At 41.2% G+C, this 23291-nt stretch overlaps 1 protein-coding gene across 1 annotated transcript in view; it reads right to left on the bottom strand.

The window, feature by feature from the left end:
* The window catches only part of Kcnn2 (potassium calcium-activated channel subfamily N member 2), a 126979-nt gene extending 118044 nt beyond the window's left edge, over positions 1–8935 (bottom strand). The window contains exons 1-3 of the mRNA XM_021150280.3: positions 8736–8935; positions 6597–7870; positions 5911–6006 (exon numbers count right to left, since the gene is read on the bottom strand). Coding sequence (XP_021005939.1) covers positions 5911–6006; positions 6597–7870; positions 8736–8757 — 1392 coding nt within the window. The 5' untranslated portion in view covers positions 8758–8935. The remainder of the gene's footprint in view (positions 1–5910; positions 6007–6596; positions 7871–8735) is intronic.
* Positions 8936–23291: the final 14356 nt, after the last annotated feature.

Raw genomic sequence — 23291 nt, 5'->3', positions numbered from 1 at the left:
GACTTAGCACAGAATACCCCTCCTAGTCCCCAGGCCTTTCACAGGTCTTTGTTAACACAGACTGATACTGGGTGCATCATTCCTTCTGTGTGACAGTTTAAATACTTCTTCCTTGGACAATCCTACCTCATCCTTCTGTCTGTCCATAGCATCTTTTAATATTCATCGTGGTTTTTACCAGATGTGAAAGGATTTATTTAATTAATGTTTCCATTTTCTCCTTTCTTCCCTTCTTTGGAGTGTCAGCTCTTCATCAGAAAGGATTTTTCCATATTCGTTACCATTGTATTTGAAAAGCTCGCTTTTTATTGTTGTTTTATGCATTTTTTTTTCTTTTTTCTTTTGAGACAGGAGTTTTCTGTGTATCCCAAACTAGACTTAAAGCTACTATGTATTCCAGGCTGTCCTTGAATTTAACAGTAATCTTCCTGCCTGCATCCCTGTGGATGCTGGTAGAACAGCTATGTACCACCATGTCTGATTGGAAAACTTCAATGCATTGATTATGGAGTCAATAAAACCAGAGTTCACTTTAACACAAAGAAACCTATCTCCATCCTCTTCCGAACTTTTAAAACTATTGTTTAATGATGGAACAGACAGCCTGCCAGGAATGATGGTCACATGGCAACTGACAAAATACTTCTATCAAGGTGTCATCATTGACATTCTCAAGGTAGGTAGGATATAGGGCTAAAAGATGACTAAGGTTAGTCCCCTTTGTGTAAGCAGTTTAATATACTTTCAAAGTAAAAAATAATGTATGATTCCCCTGATAAGAAGAAACCCTCTCTAAAAGAATCCAATGAACCCACATTCTGACCAAATGTGATTCCTCTGGCATGCTTCCTTAGTCTACCCTGCCAAGTGTGGTCTGGGTCGATGACAGCTCTCAGGATCCCTGTTTTCCTCCTACACACAAAGTGGCCCAGAATTGGGATAGATGGTCAGACAAAGCCACCAGTGGTAAACCTGAAGCTCTACTCTCCATTCATTTGTGATGCTGCTCTGTAAACACTCCAGGATCACTTTATTTAGTGCTGCATCCATTAATAATGCAGAGACCTTTACACAGGCAAGTGGAGAAAATTAGTCCTGAGTGATTTCGTTACTACAGTATACACATGGTCAAAAGGCTGCAGAATGTCATTGCTCCTAATGGGGAGGTTATGGGCAATACAGAATCAGCCACCAAGCTGATAGTCACATGACAGAGCAAGTCAGCTTCCCAGCCGAGCATCTGTGGAGCTGAATAGTCCCTCTGTAGCTGCAGCTTCCATCTGCTTCATAGACACAACAGTAGCTAAGGACAATCTAAGACAATTTCTAAGGTTTTAGCCTTCTTCATCTTCCATAACTTCATTCAAACTATGAAGCATGTTACAGAGGAATAATGACACTCAAGAACACAGACACAGAGGGCCTAGTCTTTCTGAAGGGAGTTTTTGGTACTAAGATTCAAACATAGAATCTTGTCAATGCTGGGGACTGAGCTACACCTCCTGTATTAACATTGAGTCAGCAATATTACTGATGAAATGTATAATTCTCATGTATATATATATATATTACATATATAATATAGATACATTATTATCCTAATACATTATATACTACATATAAATATATATAATGTACATATACTATATACATCATGTACATTAGTGTATATATATATGTATATGTGTGTGTATATGCGTGTGTGTGTGTGTATTAGAAGAAATTTAAAGAATTCCAAATTACTCATCAGCACTCATCACCGGGCTGAAAAAGCAACACAGAGAACTTCATAAAATAGAAAAGGACCCATCTGCAAGAGAAGAATGAGCCATCTCACTAGGTACCGATGGGAAGGAAACACCTCCAAAATGCATTACAGAATAAAAACAAGCTATACGTGAATATAGCTACATCTAAATAATTATCTTTATGCATCTGAAAGGATGTGTAAGACAGTTAAAGTGGTTATCTCTGAGAAACAGACTGAGTGTACATAGAATGTAACTTCCCAGTTTTTCTAAACCCTGCTGTGCTATTTGAATTATGTGTTTGTTACTTTTCAAAAACAACAACCACAACTATAGGCAGTGTTTTTAGCATGGCCTGGGAGTACCAGCCTTCTCCCTGTAGAAGTGAGAAAACCAATGTTTCTCCTCCATTCCAGGAAGGACACTGGCCTATCAACTAGTGAGAAGTCAACACCCCACCCGCTGCTGTCCAAGAGACAGGCAGGTCACTGAGACCCCATCCTCAGCAAGCCCTCCTCCTCGTGGGACCAAGAGTCACAAGAGAAAAGAAACCTTAATTTCAACATTTCTACTTATAGAACTACATAATCCATCTCTGAAAACCAAACTTGGAAGAAACGCAGAGGAATTCCATTATAAATGAGCTAAGGAAAACTAAATGTTTCTCGTGTGCTATTTATTGTGTAATTATATTACCAAAGAAAAAAATACTTTCCAATTTAGTGTACAGGACCTGCCAGTCTTCTGAGTTCCCTAAGACCCAGAAAGATCATTTAGCACGCCACGGGGCTTCCTTTCTCTCTTTACAGTCTTGCTTTGGCAAGTCTAAAAATACTAAACAGCTTATTTTTATACTAAAGTTGTTGCCATGAGAAAATGGAATGGAGATAAAGTTGAAAGATTAAAAGAAATCTATATTCAAACTTTCTGAAGGATAAGACTTCCTTTTATTTTTACTCTGTTAAATATATATATATATATATATATATATATGTATATATATATATATACATATATATATATATATATATATCTCAAGCCCTACTGCAGGGGTGAAGAAAAACAGAAATGTCTCTGAAAATCATGACAATGAAGTAGAGAGCTATTTATTTAGTATCACACACAAAAACATTTTAACTTGAATAAATAATAATCCTTAGAGTCAATTGCATCTGTCAAAAGATGGTAATTACAGAGGCATGTGTTAAAGTTTAGTTATATATTTGTTTTATTCCTGCTCTTGGGGAGGGGGTGCCTGGATTTGCTGATTGATGCAAAAAGCAAAGCCAAATATACATTTGAAAAAGTCCAATATCTACTTAGATGGTTACATTCTCCCACTCTGTTGAACTCTATACAAACATTCTGACAAAAAACAAACAAACAAACAAAAAACCCAAACTGAAACAGTAATCTCAATTTTGGTTGTGTGGAGTAAAAGAACTAAGAATTGATGTGTAGCCCATGCCTTGAGCTGTCTGTGGTACTGAAAAATGACCCCAATGCTGAAATGTACTATGGTGCAGTGTTCAAAAACCTCCCACTGCACGATTCTAATCCAAGCCCTTCTGCCCATGAGTCACCTGAGCCATCTCATGTTGCCACATCGTGTATAAACATTTTTATTAAAGGTCACACTGAACCTTGCTTTCCAAGGTTCTCCATGAAAATGTCAGGGCCTCCCGGGCTTGGAGAAGAGATTCTCACAGGCAACATGTTGGGACCTCAGTTAGAATACTTTTCCTGAGCATGGTGCAAAATGACATCATGCACCAGTAACTTACCCTGGCTAGCTGTCACTCTCTAATCGTCATATTTAATATGCCAAAAAGTAGAAATAAAAATTGTCCTTCTTGATATCTTACACTCAAGGACATGCTCCCAAATGCCAGCACGGTCTCTGCACTTGCTGCCTTACCTCAGAGATAAATCAATAGAGTTGGAATTCTTAAACAATATATTTGGAATTCTTTAAGCTCTGAGGTGACCTTTAGCCTAAGCAATTATATGAAAGAAATACATGTCCCATAGTGATATGAATAATGCTAAAAAGACACAACTACCAATTTTCCATAAGGATCCTAACCACACCCACCCAGTTTCTCTGAGCTGCAGGCTAAAGTATTATGTCCATTGGACCAATGAGAAGCTTCTGCCTTTTCCTGGTTCTTCTTGGCTGCAAGTTCAGAGTTCCCATGTATATTTGTCACTTCCCGTTTTGTTAAAAAGAATGTAAGAAATGTTTTTAAAAATCTTAATTTTGAATTATGTGTGTCTGTGTGGGTAGGTGATTATGAGTGCTGGGGCCAGAGGATTCTCCTGGGGCTGAAGCTATCGGCAGCCATGCACCACCAGATGTGGGTGCCCAGCACCGTTGCCTGTAAGAGCAGTATGTGCTCTTATCTGCGGAGGCCCATTGTATTTAATTTTAAAGAAGCATTGCAAACAAGAATATTGGAAGAGGAATTTCTTTTGGTCAAATAATGATTTTTGTAAAAGCTATATCCAAAATAACTAGACATTATTACCCAAGCCTTGGTTTTATAGTTATCATAGTAAACATGGCAGGTTATGGGGTGGCAATAGATCATAAGTAAGCCCTACTTTAAAACCTAACATTTTTGACATTTGAGTTATGAACAGTCTATAAATTCACTGTGTGTATTCTCCAGAGGACTAACCCTTGTGCCAGCCTTCCTCCTGGTGTTACACTGTCTAATCAATGTAATAGAAAGATACAAATTAGCCAATGAAGGCAGCATTTCAAGCATAAAAAAAATCTTAAAATATTTTATATTTATTAGTGCCTGTAAATTTCTAGAATTCTTACACTGTATCAAAATTTCAGGATGCATAGGCAACACTGAGCAGCTCCTCTTATACCTGATATACATACATATATCATGTATGTGTGTGTGTGTGTCTAATATTCTTTAAAACTTTGTGTTTTTAAAAAGACATTTTGCTCTTGAAGATAATACAAATAACTTGACCCCCACCCCAATGGATGCTTGTTTATCTACATGTGTTCAGAGGGAACAGCCAACACTTGGAAGGCTTAAGATGAATAAACGCATAATGGACACAGTATTTCATTCCAGCATGGTTTAACCAAATCACTTGGTCTCCATGCCAAACATTCTAAGCTATTCTTAAAAACCTATAAGAATCTCAGAGTAGCAGTGGGAGCTTAACCCTATTCATAAACTGAATTCTTGTGTCTGGAGGGGAAACACAGAGGAAGAACTCTCAATGGTGCAGGACTCTTGGTGAGCAGCTAGGCTCAGGAGGAGGAGGATTGGAGCAGGCTGGGGAGGCAGTGCCTACTTTCACGCTGGGCCCCTTCCGACCTGATCTGGCAAGGCTACTCACTTCCTCTGACTGTTTCCATCTGAAAACGAAGTCAAAGACTCATTCTGTATCGTCCATGCTTCAAGTCAAAGTGACCCAGGCTTAAAGCACAGCAGAGGACCACAGAGGACCTCTGGAAGAATCTCAAAATGCCACCATCGTGAGGACTGCACTGAAGAATCTATATACTGTCCTAATATTAAAAATTCCACCAAGTGTGCTTTTGTCTAACATTACCCGCTCCAAATACTCTCAAGTGACATTTAAAATGCTCGGACTACACTAATAGCTACACAGGCTTTATGAACTAAATAATCTGTTGTAAAATGCGTTAGAAGTTTGGGGAGGGGAGGTGCTCTTCCCATGTTGATAGAAGCGGTGAACCAATTTTCTTATATTATAATTATAGGCAATCCAGATTGGCAAGGCCTCCTCCCCTAATGACTTACCCATTTTAAAAAGGTGTCTTAAACAAGAACACACACTGCTGCACTGATTCAGAATAATGTGTATCACTCCTTTAAAAACATTTGTCTGGTAGAAGTGTACCAGCCTGAAGAAGTTGGGGAAAATCTTAAGACTCTATCAAATATATCTCAGAAAGATCTGCCTGTTGACCTGCTGTGTTGACTTGTTTGTTTGTTTAGCTTTCTGGAAGGACAGGTCAGGTGCTGAGATAACTGTGCATGTGTCTTCTGTAACCTCAAGCAAGGACACAGCTGCTTGGTAAAGGCCCCTTGCTGCCTTGCTTTTCTCCTATGCTGCCTGCATGGCATCTGGTTATTCAGAAAAACAGCGGAGCCTGTGTTACCTGTATTTCCCTGGCGTGGTACACGATGATCAGACCAAGCAGGATGATCGTGGAGAGACTGATAAGGCATTTCAGAGCTAAAGAATACAGCGACGCCTGCAACACAGTTAGATGGAACACTTTAAGAAAGAAGCACTTTCAATCACTTTCCAGGCCATTAGAGTCAGTTCCGAGCACGTGGACCTGAATTCAAGGTAGGGGACTCGGGAGGAGGCAATCTGTTTTGGCTCTGGGATGCACGTTATTTGGCCATAATGCTCCGTGAGAGGAGCCAGAAACAAGGGAAAACTCATGGGTTGGCTGCGAGCTACGCACCACCAAGGGCTGAAACAAGGTACCTGACTCGCTAAAGCCTAGAGGAAGTTACTCCGGAGTTTAAGTACTTTAGGTTGAAAGGTATCTCGGAAACATGAGCACCAGGAGAAAAACAAGCTTGCTTTTCCCCACCAACTCCAGGAGCCACTTAACATGCCTGGATGCGCTGGACACTCAGCACCGGGAGAACTTAACTCTCCGAGTTGCCCAGTTGACTATTGGTGTGCGTCCTAGCTGCTTCTGCTGCTCCGGCAGGCACGCCTGAGGATTCCCGGGACACTTAAGACCTCTTAGGCAAGCGTTCCCGCCAGAGCCCATCCCAACCACCTGGCTCCCTCTTCATGAGTGTACTCAGGGGCTAAAGCCGGTACCTTGTCGTAAGCGCCCCAAGACAGCTCGGTCTCAATGACCATGACCACGATGCCGAACATGCCGAAGATAAGCGCATAGTCGCTGAGCCGCTTACGCTTCTCAAACAGGGCGCGCCGATGGCCCAGCTTGTAGCCGATGTTCTGGTTCTTCTTTTTGCTGGACTTGGTGCCGCTGCTGCTGCCATGCCCGCTGCCGCCGCCGCCGCCTCCGGTGCTGCCTCCTCCGCCAGTCCCGTAGAGCGCCAGGTTGTTAGAATTGTTGTGCTCCGGCTTAGACACCACGATCTCCGGGGCTGAGGATGAGGCGGCGGCGGCAGCAGACGGGGAGGACGCACCACCACCTCCTCCTACGACGGACGCGGGGGGCTGCAGGGGCTGAGCCTCGGAGTCCATCTCCTGCAGGTTCCGGCGGGACGAGCTCAAGTTGCTGAGCGGACGCATGACGCCCCCGTTGTACCTGCAGCTGCTCATGGCTATTTCGGTGAAGGGGTTGCTCTCGCGGCGCGCCTGGGGTTGGTGATGCTGGTGGTACGCCGGGTGCGGGTGGTGGTGGTGGTGCGAGAGCGGGGGCCCGGAGCCCAGGCTGCCCAGGCTGCCTGTGGGGCTGGCGGCGGGCTGCAGGCTGTGGCACTGGTGGTACTGGGAGGCGGACGCGGGCTGCTGCGCGTATTGCTGCCGGAGCGCACTGGCATGGCTGGACGGCGTCAGCTCGCTCACATTGAGCTGGCTGCCCCGGCGCGACGAGCAGCAGCAACAGCACGAAGAGCCCGACAGTGGCGAGGAGGTGCGGGTCCGGAAGGCGCCGCCGGGCGATGAGGTGCGGAGCAGCAGGGACAGGTTATCCCCCGCCCCCGCCCCCGCTGCCGGGGCACCGGAGGAGGCGCAGCTGTTGCACCGGAGGCATGGGCTGCTGCCACCGCTGCCCGGCTGCTGGTGCGCGAGGTGCGGGTGGTGGTGAGGGTGCGGGAGGGGCGCGAAGGGCGCGCACGGTTTGTCCTGGCTCTGTTGCTGCTGCTGGCAATGCAGGTGTGAGGAGCGCGGCGGTGGTGGCGGCTGTTCTGGGAAGAAGCCGCGCTGGAACTGCAATGGGGTTTCCATGTCAGAGCTGTTAAAGCTGCAGGGAGACCAGGCGGTGGTGCACCCTGCGCAATGCGTTATGGTCGGGAGCGGGGACTCCTGCTGCTGGTGCGAGGAAGGGCCCATGCCGGCTCCGGTAGAATCCAGGCGGCGAGTCCGATTGGTTGGGCGCACCAAAACAATGGGCATGACATCACCTGCAGGGACCAAGACTGAGTTTGCGGCGCGCGCGGCTTAGGGGAGCATGTGTGTGAGAGAGGTTGGGAGGGGAACCTGCAGAATGAAAACCCCTGGGGGCTTAGGCCGGCTCTGGCCGGGGTCAGGGCACTCCAAGGCAGGAATTCCATCTGCGGATCGCGCGCATCCGGTACCACGGTTGGGAAGACTGAGCCCCCCACCCCACCCCATGCACAGCGGCAGGCTGCAGAGGTGGGAGAGAGAGAGAGCGATAGCTGTCGCTCTACCGCCGCGGCCCCCTGACTGGTGCGGAACATGCTGGCCCGAATGACCTGCCTGGGACACTGCAGCATGTCTGGCCACCCCGGTCATGGGGCAGGCGCCAAGGCAGGGAGAAACCCGAGCTACTCTCCCGCCCTCTAGCCTTGTAGGGCTGCAAGGCAGCACCTGCTCGCCCCACTCTCTCTCCCCCATCGTCCTGCCTAGAATGGGCTGCAGGCTGCTAGCCAAGTAACTGCGGGGGCACCGGCTTTGGGGAGAAGGGAGAAAAAAAAAAGTTTGGCGACTGCCTAAGCGAATGTATAAGCATTGGGAGAAAGCCAGAGCCGGATGCCCAGCTTGGCCTCTGAGGGATCACATCCGACCCAGGGCAGGGATCTGTCCCTGTCGCCTAGCTCCCCGAGTCCAAGAATTAGGATTGGCGGCGCTGTCGCTACTACGGGAGAACACTACGGCGCAGACAGGGTTAACCTCGCGACGCCCGGGTAGGGGGAGGAGGGGGCGGGGCCGGAGGAGGGGATCCCCGGCGTCCGGGGAGGAGCCCGCTCGGGCTTCCCGGGTCCCCCTGGCGGGGGCGGAGGGCTTTCCCCGGGAGCGCCCGCTCACATTTGCACGTTCTCCGGAACATGAGGGGCTGGCGCCCCTGGCCGCCAGGTCCGGGGCTCTGATGCTCAGGCGGTCCAGCAGCCTGAGTGGGTAGGTCCGAGGGCTACTTTGGCTGTGTAGACGAGGCTTGTTCCAGGGTCTGGGGGCTGCTTAGCCAGCGCAGACCGCCGGCTTCTCTGTTTTTCCTCTTCCTCCAGACCTGCAGTACAGACACAAAGCAAAGGCGGGTCACGAATGCGCAGACGCCAAGCATCCTTATCAAGACCAGACTGCAGTGGCTGGGCGAGGGGCCTGGTAGTCATCTGACTGCCAATTAATACGGTGGCGACGACTCGACTGAATAATCGCCGCCCTTGGACAGGGTGTTTAAACTTAGCTATAATGACTAATCGCTCTCTAATAAACCACTAAAAATTACACTTTGAATTTTACCATGGTGTGTCCTTACTGAGCTATACACAAACAAAGCAGTTGGAGGTCTCTTTGAGGGCGCTTGATTAATACTCCATTATTCAGCCTTACATTTGTATTTCCTTGGGGATGTAAATTCCTGTCTTCCTAAAGAACAACAACAAAAGTGAAATTGGTCAGTTAAATGTTTAAATTTTAAATTGTGATTTCAGTGGTTTTTATGATGTAGATTACTGTCTAACAGATTAGACCAAGAAATAAAGCGAAAGCGGATCGCTCTCATTAGGTAATTGGAATTCTCAGCTGGATCCAATTTCGTGATATTCTAGTCAGCAGTTGCCCTAAACTTGCTTACCTGGTATCTGCTTTGTGTGTGTGTGTGTGTTCCGTGCCATTGAGTGAATAATTTATTTCTGGATATTCCTTGCAAGTGTGTTAAGCAATTTAAAATTTTTCGTGCACACAAATAAATAGATTAAGAAGGAAACGGAGGGAATTGTGTTTAGTCCTAGAATTTGCCATAGTCCTTGATAGAAGAGAATGAAAAATCAGGGCTTGTATTTCTCTGTGGCTCTGGTTGAGAACTAAATTCTAGTGGCTAAAAAATCAGACATTTTTATTATCTATTATGATTTTCTTTTTGTATCTCCAAAATAGGAACAAATAGTGTTTAGAATGAAGACATATGTTGATTTTTTTATGGCATCTGAGAATGCACAAATAAATGGACATGTGAGGGGCATTATTACAAAAATTAAGTCCAGAGAAAGAAGGGCGTGGTCGTCCATGCCTGCGATGCTACACTTGGGAGATGGAGTTCAAGGCCATCATCACAGACATAGTGAATTTGAAGCCAGAGTAGCCTACATGAGGATACTGTCCAAAAAAAAAAAAAAAAAGCTGGGTATGGTGACACATGTACTTGAGTATGTTGAATTTTAAAAGAAAGCTTCCAGATTATTCATCTTTTAGTCTGAAAAATTTAATTCAAGAATAAAATCCACCCAATATCTGCTAGTGCACTTTGCAGCAAGTTACACAGACCTCTTTTTATGGCTCTTCGCTAATGATAGAGAGAAATGTCCGACTCATCTATCTCCAGATGCTTCAAAGAAATATATCAAAAATTAATATGTTCATCACCTGCCCATAGATTTAGAAAAGATTCCACAGACTTTCCCCAAATATCACAGTGGCTGTGACTCATTTTAAATTACCCATCAGATTCTAGACTTACTAAAATGTCATAAGGAAAACAAAAGCTGCCTCCCCTTGCTTAAGCTGACTTTCTTAAAGACCACTGTCAAGGCTTCTCACTGGCTTCAGAAATGACATAGGGCACAATATCGAGCCTTTCTTTCTAAGTGTATCATATATAATGTATATTCATATACATACTTTGAATATACACACCACATGTGAGTGTGTGTATGTGTGTGTACTTTATTTGGAGTGGGTTACTGAGACATGCAGTCCTCACGACTTCAGCCTAGCCAATATAAGAGTTCATAAAATAATAATGAGAAAGTCGCTATGACTAGAAATATGGAGAGCAGGTCAATGAGATGTACACTGTCTTTCCATTAGAGTTAGCTGATTACAGTTAACTACTTGGTGCTAATACATGCCTGTTCCTAGGACATACTGGAAGCTCTTTAGAGTCATGCAAAGCATGGGCTTAGAAATGCAACAGTTGTTCCACCTTTAGGGTGAAATATGCCTGGGCATCTTTAATAATTGTGTTCATTATGGCAGGTTCCAATGAAGACATCCTTGGTATCAATATATCTCTTTTAAAAATAAAATTGGCAGATGATTTTTTTTAAGTTGGAATGCCAATGTTTAACATGCAGCTACTCTGACTTTGTTCTTACATAGCTGTGGTTCTCAGCCTGTGGGTAGCGACCCCAAAAGACCATCAGAAAACACAAGATATTTACATTGTAATTCATAACAGGTAGCAAAATTACCATTATGAAGTAGGAACAGAAATAAATTTATGATGGGGGGGGGTCACCACAACATGAGGAACTTTGTTAAAGGGTTGCAGCATTAGTAAGATTTAGAATCACTGCTATGTAGGATTACAAGGAGGAACACAGCAATGTAAACCAATTGAAGCAGCAAACACAGTGCTTTTCATGTGAGTAGTGTTTTGCACTTACATCTGCAAGTGGAAAGGAGAGAGGGAGGAAAAAGAGAAAATACTTCAAGAAAAGATCAGTGGTTTCCGATGAGAAACTTCCATGCTTAGATTTCCTCCGTTCTTCCATTAAGGCAAGCAAGTGCTGGAATTCCCCTAGATTAACACCAGAGGTCACAGTCACCCACAAAATGACTTGCAATCTAATCAATTAAATAGTGTCTCTATTTTAGCCTCCTTTCGTCTCCTTTTTTTGGCAACAATTCTCTCTTTCTTTCTTACACCCTATGGCAGTGGTTGCTCCGTATTTGTTGTGTATAAAGCTTGTGAACTGCTGCTCTCCTAACGTAAGCAGCCCCTAAGCACACACTTATAGAATTGGTTCCCTGAGCCTCAGAAGCCTAATTTTAAAAGCCCCAAGTTGGCTTTACTACACTGCCTTATTTTATTCAGATTCCTGTTATATTTCTCTTTATTAGTTGCTTCTTCATGGGATTTGCCAGTATTTTCCCATGTGCTGTCCCTTTAAAAGACCAGGACTCCCTTGACCTACATCATTGGGGTTCATTTCCAAAGGCAGGCAAAGCAAGAGAACATCAAATCCTTTTTCTACACTGTGTGGTTGGAGCAAAACTTTGAACTAAAAAGTAAATATTTTTGAGAATCAGGTTTTTTTGTTTTTTTGTTTATTGCCTGGCTGAGTCAATTATTTGATAGTACTGAACCCGAAGGCTGAGATAAACTACAGTGCCTCTGGACTTTCTTTCCTTAGCAATATATCGAGGGGAATCAGGATGGTATCAGTTGTTTCCTTAGCACAATTCCTGAAAGAAAACAATTCAAGGACCCACAAAGCAACATTATTTTAAATCATATACTCTCCAGTGTCACAATTAATACAGTATATTAGAGATGAACATTAATACTCATATTCTTGATGCATGTATGCATACCTGCATCATGATGATAAAGTATTAAACCTGGATTAACCTAGTTTCCAAATGTTAATAGATCATGTTGGGTTCCAGCCATTAACTTAATTAACTTTTCAAGTCATTTTATTTTATTCTCTTCCTTGTCTTCTAATGTTTCTGAACTTAGTAATCTAACCACAAAAGTCCCAAGAACGCTAGCAAAGCACAAAAGTAAAATCATATACATCTTGCTAGCAGAATGGACTCAGGTTACATATTAAATAGATGAAAAGGCTGAACTTACTGGGTAATGGCAGTTTTTTTTTTTTTAAGTCTGTGGATTTCATACAGGTATATCCCTTTGCTATTCGACACAAGAGGGGAAGGAAGGGGAGAGGAGGGATCACTCTTTGAAGCCCAGTGGATGGTACAAAACTGTTTGTGATGTACTGTTAGGTTTGTATCTCACAGAAATCCAGGCAGGAGGCAGAGGTTTTATCTCCTCCATCTTCCCTTTGCAGGTAAGGAGAATACCCGAGATAGAGTGTCTGCCCTACCTAAGGTGACACTGCTGAGCTGCAAGGACATGCCAGATCTCTAACATCTTTTGGGCTGTGTGGTGTGTCATTTCCACATCCTTGGAGCCTTGCTCCACAGCAGAGTAACTCGTGGCTTGCATCCACTCACTCAAGAATAGAGAGTAGTGCCTGTGAATGTTTTCTCACTGGCTCTTCTGTTTCCTGTGATCTTTATCCTCTTATTGGCTTCATTTATTCAACATGATAATTTGGGACAGTTTAATGTAAGTGTGGAGGAAATGGAAGTACTTTATGTCTGCTGGTCCAATGCCTAATTAAAAATATATTACATAGACAGAAGCAGGAATAGAAGGTTTTTTTTTTTCTTTTTTTAACAAACAACGTTATTCTGATATATTCAGCTGTACTCTATACTCTTTTACTGACTTTACTACCGGTCAGGACATTCCTTATTTGGGGCTACATCCAGGGAAAAAGTGGAAGATAGTGAGTGTATTTCTTATGTTGTCTTGTAGTATACAAATGTAAAGGGGAAGGCTTTGGTTTACAACTCAGAGGACTTTCCCTGCGGTCGTCATTCTGGAACCCACACTTCATGGCAAACCGAAGAAAATCAGAGAAAGGAGCCGTGTGAAGAGAAAGTGATGTCTCCCCAAAGGAGTAGAGTCAGCAAAAGTGAAACCAAAGACCATAATAATTTTAAAATACCCTTAAATATTGAGGACACATTAAATCTCCCCCACTTTTTTTTTTTCTGATTACAGCTCTGCAAATTACATCAACTTCTGTTACTGATTAACCGTGGATGTGTCTGCTTTCTGTTTCCCTACATCCCTCTCATGCATCAAGCTCATACAAATCCCAGATTTCTCTATCTTTATATTTATCTCCCTTTCTGGAAGGATTTGCAAACCATCATCCCTCAATAATTGTCTTATCACAGGGACCAGGTGCTGCCCACTCATGCCAAGGGAGAAAACTATGATCTGCAACACTGACTTTCATGTAGCAGTGTCACCAGGGGGAAAAGTGCTAATTTTCACACCTTGTCAATGCCCTGGGCCCATCCTCATCAGCACAGCCACGTTTTTCTTTAAAATGACTTTTAGTTAATGCTGTTGCTGTTTTATGGATGTGAAGATTTATATTTTGAATGTATAAATCCACACTTGTTCTCTTTTGTCATAGCTTGTTTGAAATAATAAAATTATTGAAAAGAACTACAGTATAAGGGTTGTAGTATACATTATACTTGTGGCACATACAAAATGATAGCATGAAGAAGAAGAGGAGGAGGAAGATGAGGAGAAGGAGAGAAGAGATACAGACTGGCTCTGTTTAGAAGTATGGTGTCTTTATTTCATGGAAATTGTTAATATAGATCAGAAATAGGTTCTGATAAATTATAATATATGTTGTAAGCCTTAGTAAAACTACTAAGAAACACACACACACACATACACAAGTTGAGAAGAATAACTATAGGAACTGAATGTTAGAAAATATCAATCTAATTCAAGGAAACAGTAAAGATGAGTTTAAAAAATCTATACAATATATATAATGAACAAAAAGATCACAAACACAGTCTTCTTTGGTAAAATATCCTAAGTCATGTAGGGGAGCAAGGGTTTATTGGACCTCACAATTCCAGCTTATAGTTCATTATTAAAGAGAATTCAAAGTGTCAGGAACTTGAAGCTGCTAGTGACCTCCATAACCAAGAACAAAAAGAGGATGAATGTATGTATATTGCTACTCAGTTCACTGAGTTCACATTACACAGTTTAGAAACCGTTGCTAGGGAATAGTACCACCCACAATGGACATGTATCTCCACTCAATAAACATTATCAAGATATTTCCCCACAGATGTACCCACAAGCCAAACGGACCAAGAAACTTCTGATAAAACTACCCATCACACTTATGTAACCACGTTAATAACAACATTAAATGTGAAGTGATTAAAAAAATAAAAAAAAATATATATATATATGGAGAGAGAGGGAGAGAGAGGGAGAGAGACCAAATGTCAAGTGTCAAGTTATTTACTAATAAAACAATTGTGATTCACTTGTGTGTAACAACATATTTTAACAACATGAGGCAAGACTGACATAACTGAAAAGACAACCGAGTAATTCAACAGTGATAAGTATTTTGATGCAGCCATGAGACGTGTAACTAAGAGGAAAGCTTCCGGTTCTCTAAAGGTAGAGTTACAGATGGTTGTGAGCCATCCGATCTGGGTACTGGGAGCAGAACTCAGGTCCTCTGGAAGAATGGCATGCACTGTCTGCTGAGTCATTTCTACAGCCCCGTGGAATTGAAATTATTGCCCTAGATTCAACTGTATAGATAAGTGTTCTCTTTGCCACTTTGCTTTGAATCCTTCATTCCTCTTCCCACCCTCAGAATATACTACAAAGTCCTGTACTCTGCAAATATTGCATGTATTTTTTAGTTGGATCACAATTAGGACAACTAATTATAATAATGGTTGCTTTTAATTTATTTCTATATGCACAGTAATGATTTTATGTTTATTAGAGATAAAAAACATTGTATCTTGGTCACTAAATACTGTGAAAAATACTGTTATATAGCACTCTGTTACAAAACCCTCAGTGTCTACAGTGTGACCAAACACTAAGAATAAACTAAAGTTCTTAGTAGTGCCAATGCATGCCAAGAAACCTATGGTGTACTCTTAAGTGAGCCACATTCTTTCAGTAGTCCTAAACTGCATATCAAAAGCTGAAAATAAAGCCAAGAAGACAGAGTTTTTTAGTCTGATAAAGTATACTAACAACAAGGAATATGATTAAGAAACTAACTGCAATGGTAAACAATATTTAATGCCCATTAAAATTTGTAGAGCATCAGAACTCACAATTAGAGACAAGTGGTCTTTTATACATGATTAAATTCAAGTGTCATTCTTGAACTCATGATTAAATTGACATATGTGCCAGTGGTAATCCTAGGTGATGGAGAAAACCTTAAAATAGTTAGGTGAGGTCTGCTTATAATCCTAGCACTAGAGAGTGGGCAAGGCAGGTAGGTTTCTGTGAGGCTTGGCCAGCCTGAACTACACTGTGAAACCCTGTCCATACAGTCTCACTGACAGGACTCCTCAGTGTGAACTGAACAAGAGAAAAAATGACGGATATGCGAATATGGAGCACAGAAAACCCAGGAAACCTCAACTCCACACACAGAACTACAGGCAACTCCGGACTGCTGAGAGCTGGAGAAAGTGTTCCCCAGGGAACACAATACCAACTGGTTACACAATACCAAATGGGCAGCCCTGAAAACAAACCTATAGGTAGCATGATATAGGCTGAGCAGGTTGTGCTTCTGTATTTTAGGAATGTGTGTATAACAACAATTAATGAAAAAGCAAGTCATGAATTTGAAAAGGAGAAACTAGGGGCATATGTGAAGGTTTGGAGGAAGAAAAGGGAGGAGGGAAATTATATAGTTACATATTTTTCCTTTTATCAAATATTTTCTTTATTTACATTTCAAATGTTATCCCCTCTCTAGGTCTCCCCTCTGGAAATCCCCTACCCCATCCCTCCTCCCCCTGCCTCTATGAGGGTGATCCCCCACCCACCCACCCACCTACCTACCCACTCCCACCTTCCTGCCCTGGCATTCCCCTACACTGGGGCATCAAACCCCCACAGGACCAAGGGCCACTCCTCCCATTGATGTCCAACAAGGCCATCTTCTGCCACATACGCAGCCAGAGCCATAGGTCCCTCCATGTGTACTCTTTGGTTGGTGGTCCAGTTCCCAGGAACTCCTGGGGGTCTGGCCAGTTGTCATTGTTGCTCCTCCCACAGGGCTGCAAACCCCTCAGCTCCTTCAGTTTCATCTCCAACTCCTCCATCTGGGACTCTGCACTCAGTCCAATGGTTGCCTGCAAACATCTGTCTCTGTCTCTGTATTTCTCAGGCTCTGACATAGCCTCTCAAGAGACAGTCATATCAGGCTTCCATCAGCAAGCACTTCCCAGCATTCTCAATAGAATCTAGGTTTGACAATTGTATATGAGATGGATCCCCCGGTGGGGCAGTCTCTGAATGGTCTTTCCTTCAGTCTCTGCTCCACATATTGTCTCCATATTTCCTCCTGTAAGTATATTGTTCACCCTTCCAAGAAGCACTGAAGCACCCACACTTTGGTCTTCTTTCTTCTTGAGTTTATATGGTCTGTGAATTTTATCTTGGGTATTCTGAACTTTTTTTCTTTTTTACGTATTTTCCTCAATTACATTTCCAATGCTATCCCAAAAGTCCCCCATACCCCCCCTTCCCTACCCACCCATTCCCATTCTTTTGGCCCTGGCATTCCCCTGTATTGGGGCATATAAAGTTTGCAAGTCCAATGGGCCTCTCTTTCCAGTGATGGCCGACTAGGCCATCTTTCGATACATATGCAGCTATATTCTGAACTTTTGAGCTAATATCCACTTATCAGTGAATGCATACCATGTGTGTTCTTTTGTGACTGGGTTACCACACTCATGATGATATTTTAAAGTTCCATCCATTTGCCTGTGAATTTCATAAATTCATTGTTTTTAATAGCTGAGTAGAATTCTATTATGTAAATGTACCACATTTTCTGTATCCATTCCTCTGTTGAGGGACATTTGGATTCTTTCCAGTTTCTGGCTATTATAAATAAGGTTGCTATGAACATAGTGGAGCATGTGTCATTATTACATGTTGGAGCACCTTCTGAGTAAATGCCCAGGAGTGGTATTGCTGGGTTCTCAGGTCGTACTATGTACAATTTTCTGAGGAACCACCAGATTGATTTCCACAGTGGTTGTACCAGCCTGCAATCCCACTAGCAATGGAGGAGTGTTCCTCTTTCTTCACATCCTCACTAGCATATGCTGTCACCTGAGTTTTTGATCTTAGCCATTCTGACAGGTGTGAGGTGGAATCTCAAGGTTGTTTTGATTTGCATTTCATGATGACTAAGGATGTTGAACATTTCTTTAGGTGCTTCTCAGTCATTAGAGATTCCTCAGTTGAGAGTTCTCTGTTTAGCTCTGTACCCCATTTTTAATAGGGTTATTTGATTCTCTGGAGTCTAATGAGTTCTTTGCATATATTGGATATTAGTCCTCTATCAGATGTGGGATTGGTAAAGATCTTTTCCCAATCTGTTGGTTGCCATTTGACAGTATCCTTTGCCTTACAGAAGCTTTGTAATTTTATGAGGTCCCATTTGCCGATTCTTGATCTTAGAACATAAGCCTTTGGTGTTCTATTCAGGAATTTTCCCCTGTGGGCGTGTATTCGAGCTTCTTCCCCACTTTCTCACCTATTAAATTCAGTCTACCTGGTTTTATATGAAGGTCCTGTAGATTGCTTTCGGCAAGCTGATCATTTTTACTATATTAATCTTGCCAATCCATGAGCATGGGAGATCGTTCTATCTTCTGAGGTCTCTGATTTCTTTGTTCAGAGACTTGAAGTTCTTGTCAAACAGATCTTTCACTTGCTTGGTTAGAGTCACACCAAGGTATTTTATGTTGTTTGTGACTATTGTGAAGGGTGCCATTTTCCTAATTTCTTTCTCAGCCCATTTATCCTTTGTGTAGAGGAAGGCTACTTATTTGTTTAATTTCATATCAAAATACTTTGCTGAAGTTGTTTATCAGCCGCAGGAGTTCTCTGGTAGAGTTTTTGGGGTCACTTAAATACACTATCATATAATCTACAAATAGTGATATTTTGACTTCTTTCTTTCCAACTTGTATTCCTTTGACCGCCTTTTGTTGTCTAATTGCTCTAGCTAGAACTTCAAGTACTTGTATTGAACAGATAGGGAGAGAGTGGGCAGCCTTGTCTTGTCCCTGATTTTAGTGGGATTGCTTCAAGTTTCCATTTAGTTTGATGTTGGCTACTGGTTTGCTGTATATTGCTTTTACTATGTTTAGGTATGGTCCTTGAATTCCTGATCTTTCCAAGACTTTTAACAGGAAGCAATGTTGAATTTTGTCAAATGCTTTTTCAGCATCTAATGAAATGATCATGTGGTTTTTTTCCTTTGGTTTTTTTTCTTTTTTATGTAGTAGATTACATTGATGGATTTCTCTATATTGAACAATCCTTGCCTCCCTCGGATGAAGCTTACTTGATCATGGGTGGTGAATGATTGTTTTGATGTATATTTGGATTTGGTATAATTATATTATAATCATAAAAATAATGAAAAACAATACAAAAGTGAAAACAAGATATACATATATATCCCTAATATTTTCATATATATATATATGTATGTATATATATACACACATACACACATACACACACACATACACACACATATACTCACACACATACATACACTCACACACACATACACACACACACACATAAACCTCCACAATTTTAAAAACAGAAATCCTTGGCTCAGCTTTTATCTTACCATTTTGATTTGCTATGGACAGGTCTAAATTTTTCAGGATATATGGAAATTGTGTTTGTTGAGGCTTTACTGTGGACTTGGCACTTAAGGGTTACATGTATTGGCAAACAGAGATTCATTAAGAAATTGCTTTAGAGGAATCTGTCCTTTAAATTTCCAAACTGCCCTGACTCCAGCCCATGCTTGGCATGTACGGCACTCAGTCATGGAGAGTGTAGATGAACTCTGCGATTCTTGGCATTCCTCCTGCCTGTGCCAGTTCCTGGTGTCTTTCTCGGTAAGCCAGACTTAGCTTTTTTTTTTTTTTTTCCCCCATGCTTCTTGCAACACTCTGCCTAAGGTGTCACTTTAACGTGATATATGGTCAAATGATTAAGAGCATTGGCAAAATATAATCCTGACCATATTATTTTAATGAAGAAAAAACCTTTTTGATCTCTGCTTCATTCTCCATTTCAATCAACGGTGGCTTGAAAAGGTTAAAATTTCTTAAAACTAAAGCAAAGAATAGCCAAGAATAAACTGTTACAATTATTATATTCTCAAATAAAAATTTAAATGATTTATAAAAATCATTTAAAATTTTCCACAGCATTTTATTGGCATGGGTATTTCTTTGTTAATTAGTCCAAGATGATGAATTTATTTCCTGAGTTCTTAGATTTTGGAATGAATAACTTAATGAATTATTAGTCTTTACGTAAATTGAAATGCTTTAAGCCAGAAGTTGGAGGTGGTCTGGTAGTGATATAAGTTAAGTTATTTGACCCTGAAAGCTTTAATTTACAGTTCCCTTTCTAATGTTCATCACAGTCCTCATTCCATGAAAACGTCCACACAGACTCTATATCATCCTCTTTTTGCAGCCCTAACTTAACTTTCAGAACTGAACGTTAGATCAACATCCACCTTGCTATAAGAATTTAACATTTATATAAGTTCCCTTTGAAAGCATACCTATCAACTTTGATAGACATTTGGATCAATGTTTCTCAACCTTTGGGTCACAATATCCAGAGGCCATTGGAAAACACAGACATTTCACATAATGATTTATCCCAGTAGCAAAACAACAGTTATGAAGTAGCAAAAATAAGAAAACAAAAAGGAAGAAAAGAAAAGAAAAGAAAAGAAAAGAAAAGAAAAGAAAAGAAAAGAAAAGAAAAGAAAAGAAAAGAAAAGAAAAAACAATTTAACATTGGGGGTCATCACAGCATAGTTCAGGGTTGTCTCTCAGCAACCACATGGTGGCTCACAATAGTTGTTATGTCTAGTCCCAGTGGACATGATGAATTTTTCTTTGTCCTCCAAGGGGACTGCACACATGTGGTGCACAGCTATATATTCAGGCAAAACACTCATATATGAAAAAATAAATAATATGATTAAAGTATACTTCATAATGTATGGTACCAAATCACTGTGATCAGAGGAACTATGTTAAATGATCACGGCATTAGGGAGGTTGACAACTAATGCTTTGGTCTATAGTTCATGTCCTAAATGAAGTATTTCCTAGTCTCTATTGATGATGAATGAATAAAAGAAATGTAGTATGGCCATAATATATAATGAGGTGGTAGTCAATCTTTAAAGGGAAAGAAATCCATCATTGTAAGAATGAAACAGAAAGACATGCTAAGTGAAATAAGCCAGAAAGAGAAGAAAAAAAAAATACTGCACTATTTCCCTAGTGTGAGGACTCTTAAAAGGTCAAATTCATAGGAATCGTAGAATAGAATTATGATTATGAGGGACTGATGTGTACAGAAAGAGGGAAGGTGTTGGGCAAAGATTCATTTGTCCAGGATGCATAGTTCCTGGGTGTCTAATGTATAGCAAGGTAACTAGAGTGAATACTAATTATTCTTGAAACATGCCAAAAGTGGATCTTAATTCTACACACACACACACACAAACACACTCAAATTGTAATTCTGATATAATAGATTTTTAAAATTATATTGGATAACTGTTTCATATTGTATCTATTAAATCATGTATACTTTTTCAGTTTTTCTTTTAGCTATTGATCATTTTTGTTGGAAGATAGCTGCTGCTTAAGAAATCAAATTAACCATGAGCCACAACATACACACATACTATCTATCTATCTATCTATCTATCTATCTATCTATCTATCTGGAAAACATATGCATTTATACATATGTATGTATACAGTGTTTGTGTTTCCATATTACCTATGTGGACGATTTCTGATCACAGTGATTTGGTACCATACATTATGAAGTATACTTTAATCATATTATTTATTTTTTCATATATGAGTGTTTTGCCTGAATATATAGCTGTGTACCACATGTGTGAAGTGCCTTTGGAGGCAAAAGAAAAATTGATCATGTCCACTGGGACTAGATATAGCAACTATTGCAAGCCACCATGTGGCTGAGAGACAACACTGAGTTTTCAAGCAGATTGACCAATGTTCTTAACTCCTAAGCAATTTCTCTATAATAATTCCTCTAAGTCATTTCTATGATATAGTATAATTTTCTTGTTGAATCATTGGTAGAGGCAATTTAAATGGCACACAATTTAACATGAAAATCTGTTCATCTTTTGGTACTTGGTACATAACCTACATGATATATATGATATATATGACATATATATATATATATATATATATATATTTGAAATAATTGACAAATAGAATCAAATATATAATTTTTCTTTTTTTTAAAAAGATTTATTTATTTATTATATATAAGTACACTGCAGCTGTCTTCAGACACTCCAGAAGAGGGCGCCAGACCTTGTTATGGATGGTTGTGAGCCACCATGTGGTTGCTGGGATTTGAACTCCGGACCTTCGGAAGAGCAGTCGGGTGCTCTTACCCACTGAGCCATCTCACCAGCCCTATAATTTTTCAAAACCATGTTGACTTTCATTTGTATCATAGCATTAGTTCTCACTGTGTAATGGGAATCATTTGGACTTTGGAGTAGGTAGTCCTGAATTGAAAATCTGACTTGAGGAATTTATTCAGAGGCAATTATTCATCTTTCTAAGTGAAAAAATCTTCCAGTATCCATTGCAAGATGTGTGAGACATTATTTTGAATGCTAATTTCCCTCTTCCATCACACATTCAAGAATAATATGGGAGCTTGTATCTCAAACAGTCTTATCGATCAGGGAGGTAATAAGTTGGATAGTGTGATTTGGAGATACAGGCATTGATTCCAAATTTAGATATGTCCGAGGAGCTGTTCTAAACAAATAAATACTATTCTTTTATTAGAAACAGTTTTGATTAGTTTTGTAATTTGGAAGTGATTTGGGAACCAATAAGAAGTCAGATCCACCTGACTGTTGCCAATGTCGTCTGTGTGTCTGATATTGATATATGTCAACATTTTAGAGAGAAATGATGTTTTAGAAACTGAAACGTGTCGGCCCCCAATGGAGGAGCTAGAGAAATTACCCAAGGAGCTAAAGGGATCTGCAACCCTATAGTTGGAACAACATGATGAACTAACCAGTACCCCGGAGCTCTTGTCTCTAGCTGCATATGTATCAAAAGATGGCCTAGTCGGCCATCACTGCAAAGAGAGGCCCATTGGACTTGCAAACTTTATATGCCCCAGTACAGGGGAACCCCAGGGCCAAAAGGGGGGAGTGGGTGGGTAGGGGGTTGGGGGGGGTGGGTATGGGGGACTTTTGGGATAGCATTGAAAATGTAAACGAGGAAAATACCTAATAAAAAATAAATTAAAAAAAAAAAGAAACTGAAACGTCTTTATCTGGCAAAAACAGGGATGTTAGAAGTAATCAGAAAGAAAGCCATAAAGTTTTCTGAGTGGACAAAGCTCGCTTTTCACAAACACTGTACTGGAGAATGAATGGCAAGACATCAGCAGGAACTGATCATCTAGATGATGACAAGAAACAATACTAAGGGTTTTTTTGGGGTCGGGGATATTTATAATGGTTTCTCTTGTCAATTCTGGCAGAGGAGAAGAAACACCAGTGGGGTGATCATCTCTTAATAGACCAAGGATATTAACACATAGCAACAGCAGTGGTAACCACCAGACCTGACCACAAATGGCCCTGCATC

Source organism: Mus caroli, unplaced genomic scaffold, assembly GCF_978045245.1.
Source record: "Mus caroli unplaced genomic scaffold, Mus_caroli_1 scaffold_19, whole genome shotgun sequence".
NCBI classification, from domain to species: Eukaryota; Metazoa; Chordata; class Mammalia; order Rodentia; family Muridae; genus Mus; species Mus caroli.
This window is presented reverse-complemented; position numbering and strand designations above follow the sequence as displayed.